The sequence below is a fragment of the Bidens hawaiensis genome, unplaced genomic scaffold, assembly GCF_021521415.1.
Source record: "Bidens hawaiensis isolate Kalapana, Puna unplaced genomic scaffold, B.hawaiensis_p1.1 tig00002125_1, whole genome shotgun sequence".
Classification (NCBI taxonomy): domain Eukaryota; kingdom Viridiplantae; phylum Streptophyta; class Magnoliopsida; order Asterales; family Asteraceae; genus Bidens; species Bidens hawaiensis.
In genome coordinates, this window is record NW_027491113.1 from 501,982 (window position 1) to 519,742 (window position 17,761).

Here is a 17,761-nt window from a genome sequence, read left to right on the forward strand (position 1 = left end):
TTTAAACTAAACTATGCAGCAGCGGCAGCAACTGTACGTTAATGATTTTCAGCAGCAACTTATTCTAGACCAGCTGTGAATTTACCATTCTGCCCATGTAATACAAGTTTCTGCAACAACAGTTAAAATAACCAAACAACCCATGTTGCAGTAGCTACAACGATAAATGTTCGTGAATAACAAATCTGATGCACAGCAGTAGCAGCAGCTTGTACATCTGACTTAGTGTAGCAAATTATCATATTGCCCATGTAGAAACATTCCTAAACTGCCCCTTGCAGATCAGCTCATCAACAAACATTACTTCAGCAAAATGAACAGCAACTGGCTGTTAACAAAATAATATATGTTCGTGACCAAGTTGTAACAACAGAATAATAAGTATGTTTGGAACCAACAGCCAAAAAATATTCATAAGTGTTCGAGATCAATCTAGGATTTGCACTAATTGTTTGAGCCTCTATTGATATCAACAATTTACCAACCTTAACTAATCATGATATATCTGATATCAGCAGTTAAATACTCAAGACCTATGTACTCGTGACTAATCAGTAAACTTAGCCAGCTGTTCGAACTAAGCGGCATCTGCGCGTAGAATAATCATAGCTGCAATCAGCAACTGATCTAGTATAGGTGTTCATGACTAATCCTCAATCAGCAACTGATCTGGTATAAGTGATCCTGACTAGCAACAACATTCAGCTCTCATATCAACAACCATAATTGTTCATGATTTACCCCTTAAATCTGCACGGGAATGGAATTTGCTCGAACAAGAATCATTTGGTACAAACACATAAACCTCAATCTGCTGGAACACATTTTACCCATTTCCCCCAAATTTTGAACATATGAGCCCTAGTTTCTTATATCCAAAATTAAATACTTCATACACGAAATTTAACATTGAAATCTCATCAATTCATCTAACAAACATCAATCTATCATCAATTTCACCAAACTTTTAGATCTAGAAAATCAAATATAAACAAGCTCGACCTAAAACGAACCGAAAACTGTAGATCTGGACGAATTTGAACATATAAACATGAAATTGATGTTAAATCTATGAACTAATCATCAACTCAAGCATCAATTCATAGCAATCATCTTTGAATCATCAAATTGCATCCAAATACATGCAAAAACCCACAAAAACTTCAACGAACTTCATAGTTTAACGTCCATGTAGGATTCAAGGGCGAATTGGATCATATTGTGCGATTAGTCTGAATGATTCGATAACCCGCTCTGATACCAATTGATAGAACCGAGCCGCGGTGCATAAGCGTGTGAAACGGTGATAAGCATGATCGGATTCGGGATCGATCGACAACATGTATTCACTCTTGAAAGATCTAGTGGACGGATGTGGAGAGTTCGATTCGATTAACAATGAATAATAAAATGAAAAATTGCAATCGAAACACAAATAGATAGATGTAGTAGTATGATTTCAATACCCGAATGATTTACATGAAGAACACTCATACATACATAATCATAAATGCTCGGCCACCTGGGAGAGCTCTTCCCCGGGGCAAACTCTATAATAAAAACACATAAAATGAAACACATGACCTAATCATCTATTTGTAGTGGTCTTGTGCAACTACTCGTTATTTTTCCTTGACGACTTGCATTTAATATTTATTATCAATGAGTAATGATTCGATGCGTCGGTCTAAAATATAAAACCCAACAAAACATCATTCCACTGAAACCTTCGACCGCCGTATGGTCGCTTGTATAGCTAAAGAGATGGTTGCTGCAATTCCAAGAATATTATCCCAAACCTAAAACATCAATGCAACGTGTCAACCTCTTCCACTAACCCCTCTGTCGATACGTACAAACCTTCACCTCCACTCACCCTCAAAACAAAAAACGTATGAACCTTGCTATAACCAACCCTACCTAACCGCAAGTCTCTCTAGCTTTTCCAAACAAGAAACCCTATAATGGATCATATCTCATCTAAAATACTTGCAACCATCATGACCCTTCCTACTTCGCATGCCCTCTTTGCACCAATTGTAATCGCTATGGCCATTTTGCTAATACTTTTCGTAAAAACCCTAGTGCACCAACGGCGCCATAACGGTTTGTGCCACCCGTTTTTCAAACTCTTGTCTTTCCATTTTCTCAGCCCAGTGTTGCAACTATGTGTGTTTGTTACCAATGTATAAAATCAAACCATCTTCGCAACATGTGCACTCTACTCTCTTATCGTCATCAAATTCAAGCTATGTCAAATCCAATCTTCTCGTCTATTTAAGCTTGTACATATTGAATCATTCAAGATGCTCAATATCCGAGGTTTCAAGTCATGCACAATTAAGGATTCAAGCTACTAAAAGACTCTTTTCGCTCGCCGTATTCTATATTATTTAATTTTCATTTGATTTTGCAAAGTATCGACTCTAAGAATTTGTGGATTGATGTTTCATGAATCATTGAAGTACTAGCTATTTATTGTCGTCGCATTTCTACTTATATCTTCTATGTCTCTCGGGTAAAATTTATCTTATCTCTTAAACAAAATGTCTATTTTTTCTATTCTTATTCTCCTCATTGAATTTATCTTGTAATCTTTATCAAAAATATTAATTTCAAGATTTATTTTCTAACAATTTTTTTTAAAAAAACTCATGTATATCAAAGGTTTGTTCCAAATTTTTCGCTGTTTTAATTAATCAAACTATAGATATAGTTTATTAAAAATATCGTTACTTATGACTATTCTATCTAATATTTCAACTTTTTCCCGCCAAATTATATTTTCAAATGTTATTTAACCTACACAATGGGATGAATTATGTGGACCATCCGACGACCTAACTAATTATGAATGCATGTGTAATAATCCAAATCCTCACATGAAAATCATAGTACATATAATTGTGTCATAATTTGGAATCGGTAGTATACATGTAAAGATGATAAGGACATGGGGATATACGCCACTCGTACTTCGTATATATAAGTGCCCTTATCAGATTTTCATTTGAAGCATTGCTCCGACCACTTGAAGTTCCATGTTATGTTAAAATTTTAAATTTTATTTAAAATGTTTTTCCTTAAAATATATATTTATTTTTAACATGATTTTGTTTTAGTTTTCTTTAATTTCGGGACGAAATTTCAAAAGTAGATACTGTAATGTTTCGAATTTTTCGTAATTGTATTTGTTTGAATTTACCCGAATCGGGAATGTAATTCGGATATTTCATATTAAAAACTTGCATTTATTAGTATTTAACTTGGTTTAACTCTTAGAAACTCTTAAAATCGCTTAAAACGGCTAAAAACACACTTTAGAAGTTCAGGGACGAAAAATGACATTTTTAGAAGTCTGAAAAAACAATACCCATCGCATAGCGACAGGGGTTCCCACCTTTTGGTCGGGTAGCGCGATCTGCTTCAGCAAATATTGAATTTGTTTGCTTATTCGTTTTCGATCTTCCAAATCTCTACCTAACCGATTTAAACGGCATGTAAGCTTCAAGTAAATGTACCTAGACCTATTTTAACTCTCTAAATTGTTTTCTTGTTCAATAAGGTTGAATCTTTCGGGTATATTGTTTGATTTAGTTCCTAAACGAGCCCGTCTACTTATTTTACTATCAATAAACGGTTTTTAAACCTTTACCATTTAAACTAACCTAGCATGTAACCCTAAAACAGTTCTGTAAACTCAGCCTCCATCTCTAATTTATGTGCATATGGTGTTCATGATGTTTTTATTCAAGAACCTTTATTCGTTGGTTTGACTTTGGTGTTCTAAGACTCTTTACCTCGTATCTTCTCATTGTTCCTTTATTGTTCCGGGTAATTTGTCTTTCGATAAAAAAATTATTTTTACCTAGCTAACAAAAGCCCTTAATGAAAATTACTAATTTATGGAGTTTGGCCAATCAGTTTCTCTTCGATCTGTTATAGTTATAAAAGTCTACTTTTATGTGTTATCGATTACTACTATTTCTGGTCAAAATTAGCTTTCGAGCCAGAAGCCTTTTACGTTTGTCATGAAATTTTGAGTGTACTAGTCAGAACCCGACTCCCGATTCGAAGTTTGGATTACTAATAGTACAAGCTTGCTTAAACGTTAAATAATTCATATCCTAAGTTTTATTCATTCGTTTGACCTAATTCCAACGCTTGTGCTCTCGTTTCTAATTCTACTTTTCTATCTCCAAGTTTCAGGTTATTTACGTTCGGATCAGTTTGCACGTTAAATCTCGAGCTTCTCTTAGCACTTGTCACACCAAAATTGTACTTACAAACCCCCCCCCCCCTTACAATTGTTGGTGTTTTAACCTTTTAGTTTTTAACGCTTTGCTTTTAGTTGATCTTTGTGTGTGTCTTTACACAGGGAATGCCAGAAAGTGTGTTTATTGTGCAGTATGCTTTATTTTAGTTGCAGTGTGTTTATTGTGCGGTGTGTTTTATTAGATCTAATGGTGAAAACACTTCCTACACTTCTTAGGAAAAATCTTCTTCTTATTATAACCTTGCTCTGTCTCTCTCTTTCTCTCTCTCTCTCTCTCTCTATATATATATATATTGTAACATCATACTTTCGATAATATTAATAAAGGAAATTTCGTTTATTATTAACGTGTCGTGTATAAGTTTAGATCAATAAACTATAAGAGGGTGGACTTGGGCATCAAAAGATGGAATAAGAGACGGAATGAGCATTAGGTTCATGGGCTTAAGGGAGTATAAGTACCCCTTAAACCCTAATTATTTCCATTTTCATCCATCTCTACTATGACAAACTGAAAAAAATTTTTTTTATTACTCTTTCAGACTCTCATCACGACTTGACTCAAATTTTCGGGACGAAAATTCTTTAACATGGGAATGATGTGACAATCGTCAATTTCAGGTTAACTCCGTTAACTCAACTCCGTCAATTCAAACTTTAAGATCATTGAATCTATAACGCACACATCATTACATTTAAACTAGGGTTTAAATGACGCTTAACACTTACTACATGTGTAGTCTTTCGGGATTTGCACCGAAACGCAAACGAGTTGACGCAAACGATTGATAAATAAACGAAAAACGTCAAAACAATAATTATGTGATAATTATGTGTTAGACTTATGTGTTATGTGATAACATGATTATAAACGTTAACTCAAGACGAAAACAAGCTAGTTAGGCTAGAAAAACAACACTTGAAAGTAGAGGGACTAGAGTGTAACTTGTATATCTATAAATATAACCTTAACACTTAACCCTAACTTATTATTATAAACCTACAAGCTCCGATCGGCCCCTCCCTTGCTCCCTCTTGGCTGCCGTCCACAAGCACACACACATACAAGCCCTAATCAAGTGTTTAATCCAAGAACTAGGTGCTAGGAAGGTATAATTGATCATCCTTTACCTTCTTGTTGTTTAATTTTGATGTTTAATGGGTTAATTAAGAACCCTAGGTAGCCGATTTTTATATGTATGTATGAGTTAACATGATGGTTGTTGAATTCATGATGATTGATAACTAGTATTGATGTTGTTGCTTGATTGATTGTTGTCTTTGATTTGAGTTAAAACACAAACCCTAATCTTGTATGTATGGTGTAATTGATATGCATGGATAGTGGTTGTAGTGTCTAGCATGTTATATGATTGATTTATAGTCCATAGATAGTTAAATTGTTGAGTTTTGATGTGAACAGATTCTGGACAGAATGTGTATACGATGTTTAAGTGACTGTAACGAAGTGTAAACGTGAAAATTGGTTGAGATTGTGGGTACTGCAGTAAACTAGGTTGAGTCTAGTTTCTATAAAGTATAAGTTTGTAATTTTTGGACAAGTAGAAGTTTACTTTTATGATTTTACAAAAACGTTGTGCAAAGCTGAGCTGTTAGACCTGCTGTTAGGTTATGTTGTAAATGTTATATCTCATGAACTACGAGACCAATTGGGTTGGTTCCACTTCTGGAAGTTGACTCATTGAGTTAGGAACCAAACCCAAGTGGTCTTGCATTTATTGGATTTTTCGTTTAACGGGAATTGCAAATAACATTCTGTTGCGCATGAATCTGACTGATATGAGTTTACTGTAGTGTTTTGATCATTATGAGAAATCTATATGGAATAAAAATAAGATAAAATATGTTCTGGAAACCTATGACATGTATGTTTCAGTGGTGATTTTTGGTGAATTAATTGAGATGATATGATCGGTGAAATAGTACAATCTTTCAAGTAGAAATTCTGTCACAGTGAAACTAGCTGCTGAGTTGTGTATAAATGCATGAAATATGATATTTCTTATATAATTGTTATGTTTTGACCAAAATACCCTTGCGGGGAATAGTTGCAAATTGATTGCCATGATTTGACCAAATTGCCCTTATGGGGAATAATGGCTAGTAATTGTTATTTGTTGACCAAAATGCCCTTACGGGGATAATTGCTAGTAAAGTATGTTATTAATACATGACACAAAAGTAATTGGTCACTCACGTATCGTATCACAATTGTACTTGTTTAAGTCACACACGATTCACAAACGAAACACGAAACATGTTACGTGCATAGGTATTATGTGCCGAGTCTAGAGACTCGTTAAACATACCGATACTTAGAAAATCTCTTTGTTATTTAGAACGTTAGAGAGTTTCTACGACGCGCATCACTTGGTGATCTAATTCGGGATATTCTTCGCAAACAGTGAGTTAACTTACCCCACTCTTAAACTGTTTTCAAACGTTTTTCACTTGGGGGAGATAACATACTCCGATAAACGCATTTTTGAGATAAACGCATATTTAAGATTTTGTTATAAATTATATATCACTTGTAAAGACTAAGCGGCAAACGTAACATTTGAAGTCCCACACATCGAACCGGTTAATATTTAGAATAGCGAGTCACTGTTGAGTAGTACTACTGGGTTTGACAAACCCCACCCGACGCTAAGCTCAACTGGAGGTTGAGTGGGTGTAATTTTGGCTAACACTTACCATGGTCTGGATTGACCTGGTGACGGGCACTTGATAAACAGTCAGCTTCGGTGTCGAACCACTTAGTAATACTTGTTGTATAGATTAGCTACCTATCGATATATAATTTGACATAACATTATCTGGTAACGCAAAACGCCGTAACGTGGTTACGCAAAACGCAAAACGCCGTAACGTGGTTACGCAAAACGCAAAACGCCGTAACGTGGTTACGCAAAACGCTTAAACGCCGTAACGAGGTTACGCAAAACACTTAACGTAAACGCTGAATGCAAACGCTAAACGATTTATCATATATAACTTGTGAACTCACCAACCTTGTGTTGACACTTTTAGTATGTTATTCTCAGGTAGCCGAGGCGGGCGCGCGGTTTAGGAGCATGCATTAAATGAAAACACTTTTATTCTGCAAACTTATTTTTAACAGTTATCTTTGGTTTTAAGTCGTCCTGCGTGACGCAACTTTTGAATTAAGGTTTCTACGCTTCCGCACTTATTTGCATTTAAACGTTTTTATGGTTTGATTATAACTGATGATTCCGATTCTGCCAGTTCACACCCTTTGACGGTAAAACTCCGTGAGTGGATTTTGAGGGTGTGACATCTACACCATAGCCTACACCTTCAAAAACACACACAAACACCTCCTATATCACGAGCCAAGATCCGAAGGTGAAAATCCAAGCTTAATAGTGTTAGAATATCGTAACGAGCCAAAACCTACATCAATACTAGATCGTGTTCGCGACACCGACTTATTAAAGGTACGTTATATTACAAAAAACTTGTTTGGCTCATTTTCATATTCCTAGATCTATACAAACGATAAATACGAAACAAAAGCAATTATCCTTAATAAAATCCGTTAGCGTTTGATAGATTAATCGAGGATTAATGAGCCGTATGTGTATATGCATTAATCACACAATTTAAAATGTAATATTTGGATGATTGGTTGATTAGGGTTTGTAGGCGCCGGGTATGCGAACCCATTGATACCAAAATAGTGTTGTTTCGTCATGATTGGAAGTTGAATCGCAGATCTGGTTCAAGTTGACCCACCTGTGTTCTTGACGATTTTGACCTTGACCTCTGAGTCAAAGTTTGGATAAGAACTGATGCTCATTCGTTATGTTAAACGAGTCGCCGGTCATTCGTCATTTGTTAAACAGTCATAACGAATAGGATTCATTCGCGTGTCTTTGATAACGAATGAACCTCTCATTCGCCTTACAAAATTAACGAATGGCATTCATCATTCGTTATCTCCCATTCGCCATGTTAAGACAACGAATAAGTCATTCGCTATAAATACGCTTGCATGCACTTATAACGAATGGGCCCTCATTCGTCTTATAGAAAGCATGAATAGCCTTAGCCATTCGTTATGTACTCATTCATCTCAGATCAAGCCATTCGTTATAATAAATGGGACCATTCGTCATAACGAATGGGATAAGGAATAAGATGACCATTTAAGAATTTTTAATGAAAATTTGTTAAGAACATTTAATGAAAATAAAATTTTTCCAAGCTAATCTGGCAGCTTAACCCCAGCCAGGGGCTCTACCCCGCTAGGGACTGCTGCCCCTCGAACCCTGCTTCCAGGGGTGCTGCCTCTGGACCCCCGTTCGTTGAGGGTTATAATAAACTAGAAAAACGTTATGCATAGTGATAGTTAATTGAGACGTGTAATTGTTATATAGTTAGCCGTGCCCAGTTAAAGAAAGGAGTTACCATTAACTCTGAAAGGAACCAAGTTTAGGTGAGTTTCTATCCCCATTTCCTTGTTATGTTTTCGGGGCTGTGTGCATACTCAATGTGAATGTTAATACACTTAATTTAAAGGGTAAGTGTATGCTATGATGATTGATGTGATAATATGGTATGAATGTGATGAATGAATACTTGTCGGTTCGTGAACGATCTTCGGATATTGCATGTATCGTCAGGGAATGTAATGTGTAGTATATCTAATATGTATGTATGAAAGTACGTAATGAAATGAGTATGTATGAAAGCATGTTTATATAGGAAATGTATGTATAGTTATCGGATGGATGGAATGTATGTTTAAAAAGGGAACATACCCTAAAAATATATGCGAATGTAAGGAACAGACCCTAATAATATCTGCGAATGTAGGGAACAGACCCTGATAATATCTGTGAATGTAGGGAACATACCCTAATAATATCTGGGAAGGTTATATGGCGAAATGCATTTTAAAAGTATATGTATGGATGAAAGTATGTATGTATGTATGTATGTATGTATGCATGTATGTATGAAAGATATATAATAGGCTAAGTATGAATATGAATCTTCGGATACGTATATATATGTAAATATGTGAATATATTGTATGATCCTGATTAACTAGAACTCACTCAGACCCTAACAATATCTGCGAAGGTTATATGGCGAAATGCATTTTAAAAGTATATGTATGGATGAAAGTATGTATGTATGTATGTATGTATGTATGCATGTATGTATGCATGCATGTATGTATGTATGCATGTATGTATATATGTATGTATGTATGTATGAAAGATATGTAATAGGCTAAGTATGAATATGTATCTTCGGATACGTATATATATGTAAATATGTGAATATATTGTATGATCCAGATTAACTAGAACTCACTCAGCGTAGCTGACTTTTAGTATGCACGCAGGTGAATAGGTTAAGGCAGTTAGCTTGAGCGAAGACACATGACATTGGACTGAAGAAACTGGTATCTTGAGAAAAATGTTATGATGCTATTATGATTTATGTTTTATTTTGAAATACAAAAGATGTTTAATTTGGAAAGATTTGAATGATTTCGTAATATATGTTTGAAGTTTATTATTCCGCGAAAAGTTTTAAATTAACTATGACATTTAGAACTGTGTTTATGAGTAAATCCAACGCTAAAGTAGGGCACCAGTACCGGGGCCTTACACACACACACATATATATATGTATATTAAAAACTATTTTGTCAACCTCTCATTAAATCTACTATTCATGATATTATCATATTTTAGCCACAAATTTTACCAAATATACTATTGATGAGTGTTTCAAATATTGACCATAAAATTCAACCATGTAGTACAACTCATTTTTTCATACTAGCAAGTATACTATTGATGAAAGTTTCAAATATTGCCCATAAAATTTAACCATATAATCCAACTCATTTTTGCATACTCACGGAAACGTAGTCCGCATAATTCAACAGTTTTCAAATATAACAACTCAGACTTTTCAAAATCTATATTTTTATTAGAACCCGACTCATATCAATATTCGGGAAATTTTAACGCATTTATAGAGAAAATTTACTATTATTTAATTAATTATATACTTATTACTTTCAAGAAATTACAATTTTAGCCTAAACTAAAACTTTAACCCAAATTGTTTCTACCATAAATCCTCAGAGACTAAAATGTAAATACTATATATATTATTATATTCTATTTCAGATCCAGTAACCCATGACCCGTACCATTTACCCAATATCCGTTTGTTGAACCCGTTTGCATTATAGGAAGTCTTGGACCTCAATTTTCGTAGATTATGGAAATTGAATCAATGGACATATTGTGCATACTATCTTCAGCTTAATCAACGTTGTAATTATGTTAATTCGATCAAAACGATCCGTATTGCTTAATTTTCTCTAGCCGACATCCTTTGATCATCAATCTATATCATAGCGTGCATTATAATTCAATTAATCGCACACATAGCATCCCTATTGCATCGACATCTAAACCCCTATAACCAATTAACCTAACCATGATGTTTAAACAGTGTTCTTGAGCCGCGTTTAGCCGAAACCGTCACCATCAAATTAGCAGTTGTCTAATCATTATATAAGGTATTTAAATACATGTTTATGCTCGTCTTGGCGTCTATTTCAAAAACCCAAAAGTTATTCGGCCAATCGATTAATGAATTGGCCGATTGATCTTGTTAGTGTTCTTTAGTGTCGTGTTCGTATCAAATATTTGGTCTAGCTCAGTTGGTTACTGTGCATGGGTTAGATTTGTTTGGCTGGTTGCTGGGGGCGCGGGTTCGAACCCTCCAACCCCGTTTTGCCATAATTATTTTTGGAAACTTCTTATGTTGTTTATTAAATTCATAAATTCACTTTAAATACTATAAAACCTCTAATTAATTTATATTTTTGTTAAAAAACCGACTTTGAACCGAACACTTTTCCGAAGTTTGGTTAAACCATATCTATATGTATATGTGCGTATATATATATGTGTGTGTGTGTTGATAAATGTTGAAGTTTTAAAAATGGTTTTATCTATTTAAAATACATAATTAAAATGTATATTATATCTTATTATTTTACATAATTAGTTGGCTATGTATTTTATAAACCAATGGTATTTTTATAAATATTTATATGTACATCGTTACAACTTTTATAATATAAGTACAAGTATTTCATAAATAATTATATTTTACACAATATTAGTTTATAAGTAATCCTTATTAATAATAAACTTTAAATAAATTATTTTATACTGTCAAAACCCGTTCATATCTCGATTCTCTATCAGTCTATTCATTTATTTGTCGTATTCCTCGTTATTACATTTGTTAGGATTGTCTTTGCTACGTCTCGACGATCGTGACGTCCCTTATACCATCATTCTTATCGCGTAATTTTACTCTTGCTTATCTACTAAGGTGAGTATTTCACTCTCCCTCTTTTACTTATTTTATACTATTTTGGGGACATATGCGTAACTAGCTATTTTTATATTATATAGTATTCAACCGTAACTGTTTAACCTTGTGTGTATATTGGTTTGACTAACTTGCTATTTGCTTACTTGCTTTATTTGAACGCATTTTGGAGTAGTTCTTCATTTAGTATGATCATACGACTATCTTTGGCAACCGATGTCCATTTTTATGGTAACGATTTAGTCCTTGCTTTGTAACCAATGTCCATTTATATGAAATTGGTTGAGCCCTTTCTTTATAGTTTGATTAATTGTTTATGTGTTATGGCTTAAATGTTTATCTCACAGAAACAGTTTGAATCTTTCTTTATTTATTATATTATATTATTGTAGTGTCCTAAACTGGTGTTTTACTCACTCAACATGTGTTGTTGACAAATCTTTCTATTTTATACGCATATGCAGGTTATCGTTTGAAATAGTTGCAAGATTTGGTGAAGATTTTGTGAAGAGTTAAGTAATATGAGATATAATCAAGATTTAAATATGTATTTTTTGTTTGTTTAACGAGTTGTATTTTGTATTTGATTATTTGAATATTTAATTAAATTTAATAGATATAGTCGCATTTATTATTGCATGATAGTACCTCGAGAGCTGTGGACAATCAACTCACGCCTCGGCATTTCCACCTTAGGTTGGGATGCGACACCAAACACTAGTTTTATGCCATTTGTTATTTGCTTTGTCTACCAAACTTGAAATAAAGTGATTCTATTTGTGTAGTTTTGTTTTAGACTTTAATCATGTGTCAAGTACCAACGAAACAACCATATATCAACCACCTACCCTAAAAGACACCCCGCCGCAGTGGGCGAGTAAAAAAACTCGTTGCATACAAAAAGAAAAGGGAAAATTCCCATAATAGCCCTTTTAAAGAAAGAGAAAGTCCAAAATGGCCCTAAAATTAATCAAATTCCCAAAATAGCCCAAGAAATATGGCATGTGGCGACACATTGGGGTTTGTTCCGACGAGATTTATTAACCACTAAAATGGTGACACTTGTATACAATATTAACTCGGCAGTCCAAATTTTCAAAAACATTGAGGGAAGAGTTCATGTTTTTGCCTAGATATTTTAAACAAAAGACAGTCTCCTTAAACGGTCTTTTGATGTTTCCTACCTGATCCGTTCAAGTTTTTAATTTCTTGAAATATGTTTTTTGAAATTCAGTCTTCCTAGACGCATTTCAAACGAATTTGTTCCAAGAAGACGAGATTTATTAGTTTCCATCCTGATCTGTCCAATTATTTAACTTCTTGAATATGTTCTTTTCAGACGCATCTCATACGTTCTTGTTTCAAGGAGACAAGATTTATTGGTTTCCTATCGGGTCAGTCCAAAATTTTAAATTCTTGAGATCTGTTCTATTCAAATTTCAAAAAATTATTCCAAAGAGACGAGATTAGTCCAAATTTACCTATTTATAATTGTATTTCTTCATCATCATCATCATCATCATCATCTCAACCCATATCTTTGAATGGTTGATGTTTGAAGCAAGCCTAACACCTCCCCGTTTACAATTTATTGGAATATAGTCACAACTTTCATTAGTATTTTGCCATTACCACCATAACAAACCACCACATTATCATATTCCATGGATCAATAATTAATGGATTGAAGGATGAAGAAGAAGGTGATCGATTTATAAGAAAAAATAAACAATAAGGAATTTTATATAACAAATATATATTTATATAAATAATGTCGGCGTGGACGGTTTTACTAAAATATTTTCGGTGTGGACGAAAAATGAATAAAAACGGTTGTGGTGGACGAGATTTCAACTTAAAAGAAGAAACTAATAAATCTCGTCTCCTTGGAACAAATTCATTTGAAATGCGTTTAGGAAAACTAAATTTCAAAGAAAACATATATCAAGAAATTAAAAACTTGAACGGATCAGGTATGAAACATCAAAAGACCGTCTGAGGAGACTATCTTTTGTTAAAAATATCTAGGCACAAACATGAACTCTTTCCTCAATGTTTTTGAAAATTTGGACTGCCGAGATAATATTGTATACAAGTGTCAACATTTTAGTGGTTAATAAATCTCGTCGGAGCGAACCCCGGCGTGTCACCCCAGACCATATTTCTTAAATATATTAGGAATTTTATTAATTTTAAAGCTATTTGGGCTTTCTCACTCTAAAAGAGGGGCTAGATTGGGAATTTTCCCAAAAGAAAATTATACTTTTCTATTTTCCAGTTTTAAGAACAAAAACATCCCATTACTCTTTTGTCAAATGATATTCTTGTCTCGTGTCAGCCGCCTGCATCCTTCAATTTCACATTGACACCGTACAGTACGCAACAAAGTCAATCAACGCTTAAATCAACAAATCTTCACTTCATTTCTGAAGGTAACCCATCCATCCTTGAATCATTTCAATTCAATTGTTGCTTGCTGCTGGATCACCATGTTAAAAGATCTTGAAAACGACGCCGTTAACGACGAATCCAACCAAAACCCACCCCCGATTTCCAATAATAATCCAGATTCGAAATTGGGTATTTCTCAGGAGTTGACTTTGAGCTATCTTTGTGATAATAATAATAATTCAAAATTAGGTCAAAACCCCCCTGCATTAGATCCTAAACTTAAAGGCAAGTCTATTGCTTCTGAGGATCTTAATAATAATAATAATAATAATCAGGATGACAACAGATGGGTTGAAAGAGATTTTTTACAATTATCTGAGAATTCCTCGAAAAGAGAGATTCAAGATGCTGATGATGATGAAAGTTTTCAAAATAGAGGTGATAAGAAGCCCAAGTTAGAAACCCTAGATCTCTCTCTAGCTTTACCTGAGACGTCCATGTCCTTAGCCACCTCTAATCGCCTCCTGGACCGTGATCCGTCTCTCAGTTTGAAGCCAAGCAGGAGCCTGCAATCCTTAGCTAGGTCCAACAGTAACAACACTCAAACTACCTTCTCAAACGACTTCTCGATGTCGTGTTCCTATTCGCATCAGTTTTCGCATAACCCTAGCTGCTCCATGACCAGAAACTCCACTGATAATTTTGAGAATAGCAAGAGAGATTATGACCAGATTTGGAACGCTGGTGAGGGGACCAACGGGTCCGTTCATAGCCGCTTTAGACCGGCCGGAGACGGAGGTGTTGCCTTGGTGCAGGCTAACCGGTCCAGCTCAGAAAACAACCTGTCGTTTTTCCCCTCCGAATTGCCAGCTAGGATGAAAACCGACGCACAATCTGGTGATTCACGAGGCCGAGGTTCGGAAAGTTTGGATTTTGGGAGGTCGCGCAGGGTTTCAAGACCCGAGAGGATTCTTAGGGAAGTTGTATCCGAGTCGATTCAAACGATGGCTCTGATAACACAAGAGTTGCCAGAGGAAACGTTTGAGTCCACAAAGGAGTATTTGAAGAAACTCATTACGGTTCCTGAAAAACGAGACGAATTGGTGGGGTTACAGCTTCGGCTAGAGAGACGATCGGATCTCACAAGCGAAACACTTTCTAAAGCAAATCGAAACCAAGTTATGCTCTTGGTTTCGATACGAACGGGTCTTGAAACGTTCTTATCGGCCCAAAACCGCCTCCCAACAAATGAGCTAACTGAGATCTTTTTGAACGAACGGTGTAAGAACGTGAATTGTAAACGTTTATTACCGGTTGAAGATTGTGACTGCAAGATTTGCTCTACAAAGAAAGGGTTTTGTAGCGAGTGTATGTGTCCGGTTTGTTTAAACTTTGACTGTGCGAGTAACACGTGCAGTTGGGTTGGTTGTGACGTGTGTTCACACTGGTGTCACGCGGCTTGTAGTATTCAAAAGAATCTAATAAAGCCTGGACCGAGCTTGAAGGGGCCCACGGGGACAACTGAGATGCAGTTTAACTGTCTTTGTTGTGGTCATGCTTCTGAAATATTTGGGTTTATTAAGGATGTTTTCAAGTCGTGTGCCGAACAATGGGGTTTGGAGACGTTAATTAAAGAGCTTGATTGTGTTAGGAAGATATTTAGGGGAAGTGGTGATTATAAAGGGCAAAAGTTGAATTTGATGGTGGGTGAGATGATAATGAAACTTCAGAGTAAAGTGATGTCACCATCGGATGTATGTATGACCATACTTCAGTTCTTCAACAGTAAGTTTTTATACTACATTCTCGTAATTAATTTTACATTCAAGCATCATTACCTTTGTTATTTGTTTCACTTTGGTGCATGGATTTATCTCTTGTTAGTTCATACTATTATACTAACAAAGAATGAGCAGAACTTATTGTTTTTATATAATAATTAGAAAATTGTAATGCTAAAATAACATGAAAGAGGGTTTTTTTTCTTTTTAATATACTTGCAGTCTTGCACTAAACTTCTTTTTGCTCTAATGTGTACATTTTATATACTATCTTTTTAGATTTAATTTTAATTATTTTATTTGTTCAATGCTTCAAACTAATTTATTTTAGTAAATTTTTACCTTTACTATGAGTTGGAAGGTACGTTTGTTCGTTATATATTTAAAACCATTTAAACTTTGCAAATTTTATTGCAAAGCACAAATTGTTCACTTACAACATATAGTTTCTAAAATCACCATATTGCCTCCCATAAATAATTTAGTAAGTGCCTTGTGAAGTTCCGAATCAGCCTCCTCTCTGTCTTTAGTTCTGTTGTAATTTGTTCTAACTTTATTCTGATTATTTATATTTAGGTTAATGATGTTTAGGTATGTAAAATATGTTATGTTAATGAATGCTTTATTGTTTATTTTACAATTATATAAACATATTAAAAGAATGATAAAGATGTATATTACTTCAAATGCTTTTAAAAGAGTTCTAGTGAGATGAATATTTGGTATTTGGATACTGCTACCAACTTTCTTTTATCATTACATTGTGAGATTAACAAACCCTTTTTTACCAGCCATAGACTTACATGCGCCGCCCGAATTTCCAATTTCCAACTCGCCGTTAAATGATCTGGTCTCACCACCAAAACCACATCAAACTTCCTTATACAACACGGGTTCATCAAGTGGCATGATGAACACCAACAAGATGATAATCGATGATGAATGGTCAGTTAAATCATCAAAAAAAGATGCATTTGACAGCGTGGAGAGCCTCGTGAGAATAAAGGATGCGGAAGCTAGAATGTTCCAGAACAAAGCGGATGAAGCAAGACGAGAAGCCGAAGGGTATAAACGGATGATTTGGTCTAAGATTGAGAAACTGGATGAAGAGTACACAGAAAAAATATCTAAATTGAATTTGCATGAAATTGAAGAAGAAAGGAAGAAGAAAGCCGAAGAGGTTAATGTTTCAGAGAATGATCATTGTGAGTATTATAAGATGAAGATGAGGATGCAAGCTGAGATTGCTGGATTGTTGGAGAGAATGGAGAAAACTAAACAGCAGTGGGTGTGATTTAATCGTGGTATTTTCGTCATTTTAATCTTTGGTTGTGATCTTGCGGAGTTTCAGGTAATTTTAAATCTTTTGTTATTTTGATAGTGATGGATTTGGTTTCTGTTTCTTTGGATTCTAACTTGTGATTGACCTTTTCATTTATTTGAGACAAGGATTGTTGACATCTTTGGGTATTTGATCGATCGGGTTGTTTGTGTGTTTTTGTTGTTGTGCGAGTCGAGCAGAAACTAGTATTGTGAAATAGTTGGAAGCTCCTCTTTTTTAGTGCTTGTATTTAAGGCGTTTTTCGTGATTCAAAGTCAGAGTTTTCTAGATTAAGGTAGTGAGTTGTGGCTAATGTGGACGAGGTAGGTTGACTCGGGTCAAACTTTGTTGACTCGGTCTGGCTTGATTAGAATATACTGTTTTGTTTTTTTATTAGTTCTTTAAACAAAGACTCAAACTAAATGTTTTAAATCTTTTTAAGTGTTCTAAAATTATTTGCCTGATTTTAGAATTTTTCTATTAGTTTAAAATCAGATAACAAATTCATATTCATATTTATTAGGTATAAATCCGCGTTTAGTTTATATATGAAAGATTTTTGGTTAT

General features: G+C 34.6%; 1 protein-coding gene across 1 annotated transcript; it reads left to right on the forward strand.

Annotated features, from left to right (window-relative positions):
• Positions 1 to 14,096: 14,096 nt before the first annotated feature.
• Positions 14,097 to 17,366, forward strand: LOC143607989 (protein OBERON 3-like). Its single transcript, XM_077083220.1, has 2 exons — positions 14,097 to 15,877; positions 16,665 to 17,366. Exons 1-2 carry the CDS (start codon positions 14,191 to 14,193, stop codon positions 17,165 to 17,167), a joined length of 2,190 nt encoding a protein of 729 aa, XP_076939335.1. The 5' UTR covers positions 14,097 to 14,190; the 3' UTR covers positions 17,168 to 17,366.
• The last annotated feature ends 395 nt before the right edge of the window (positions 17,367 to 17,761 follow it).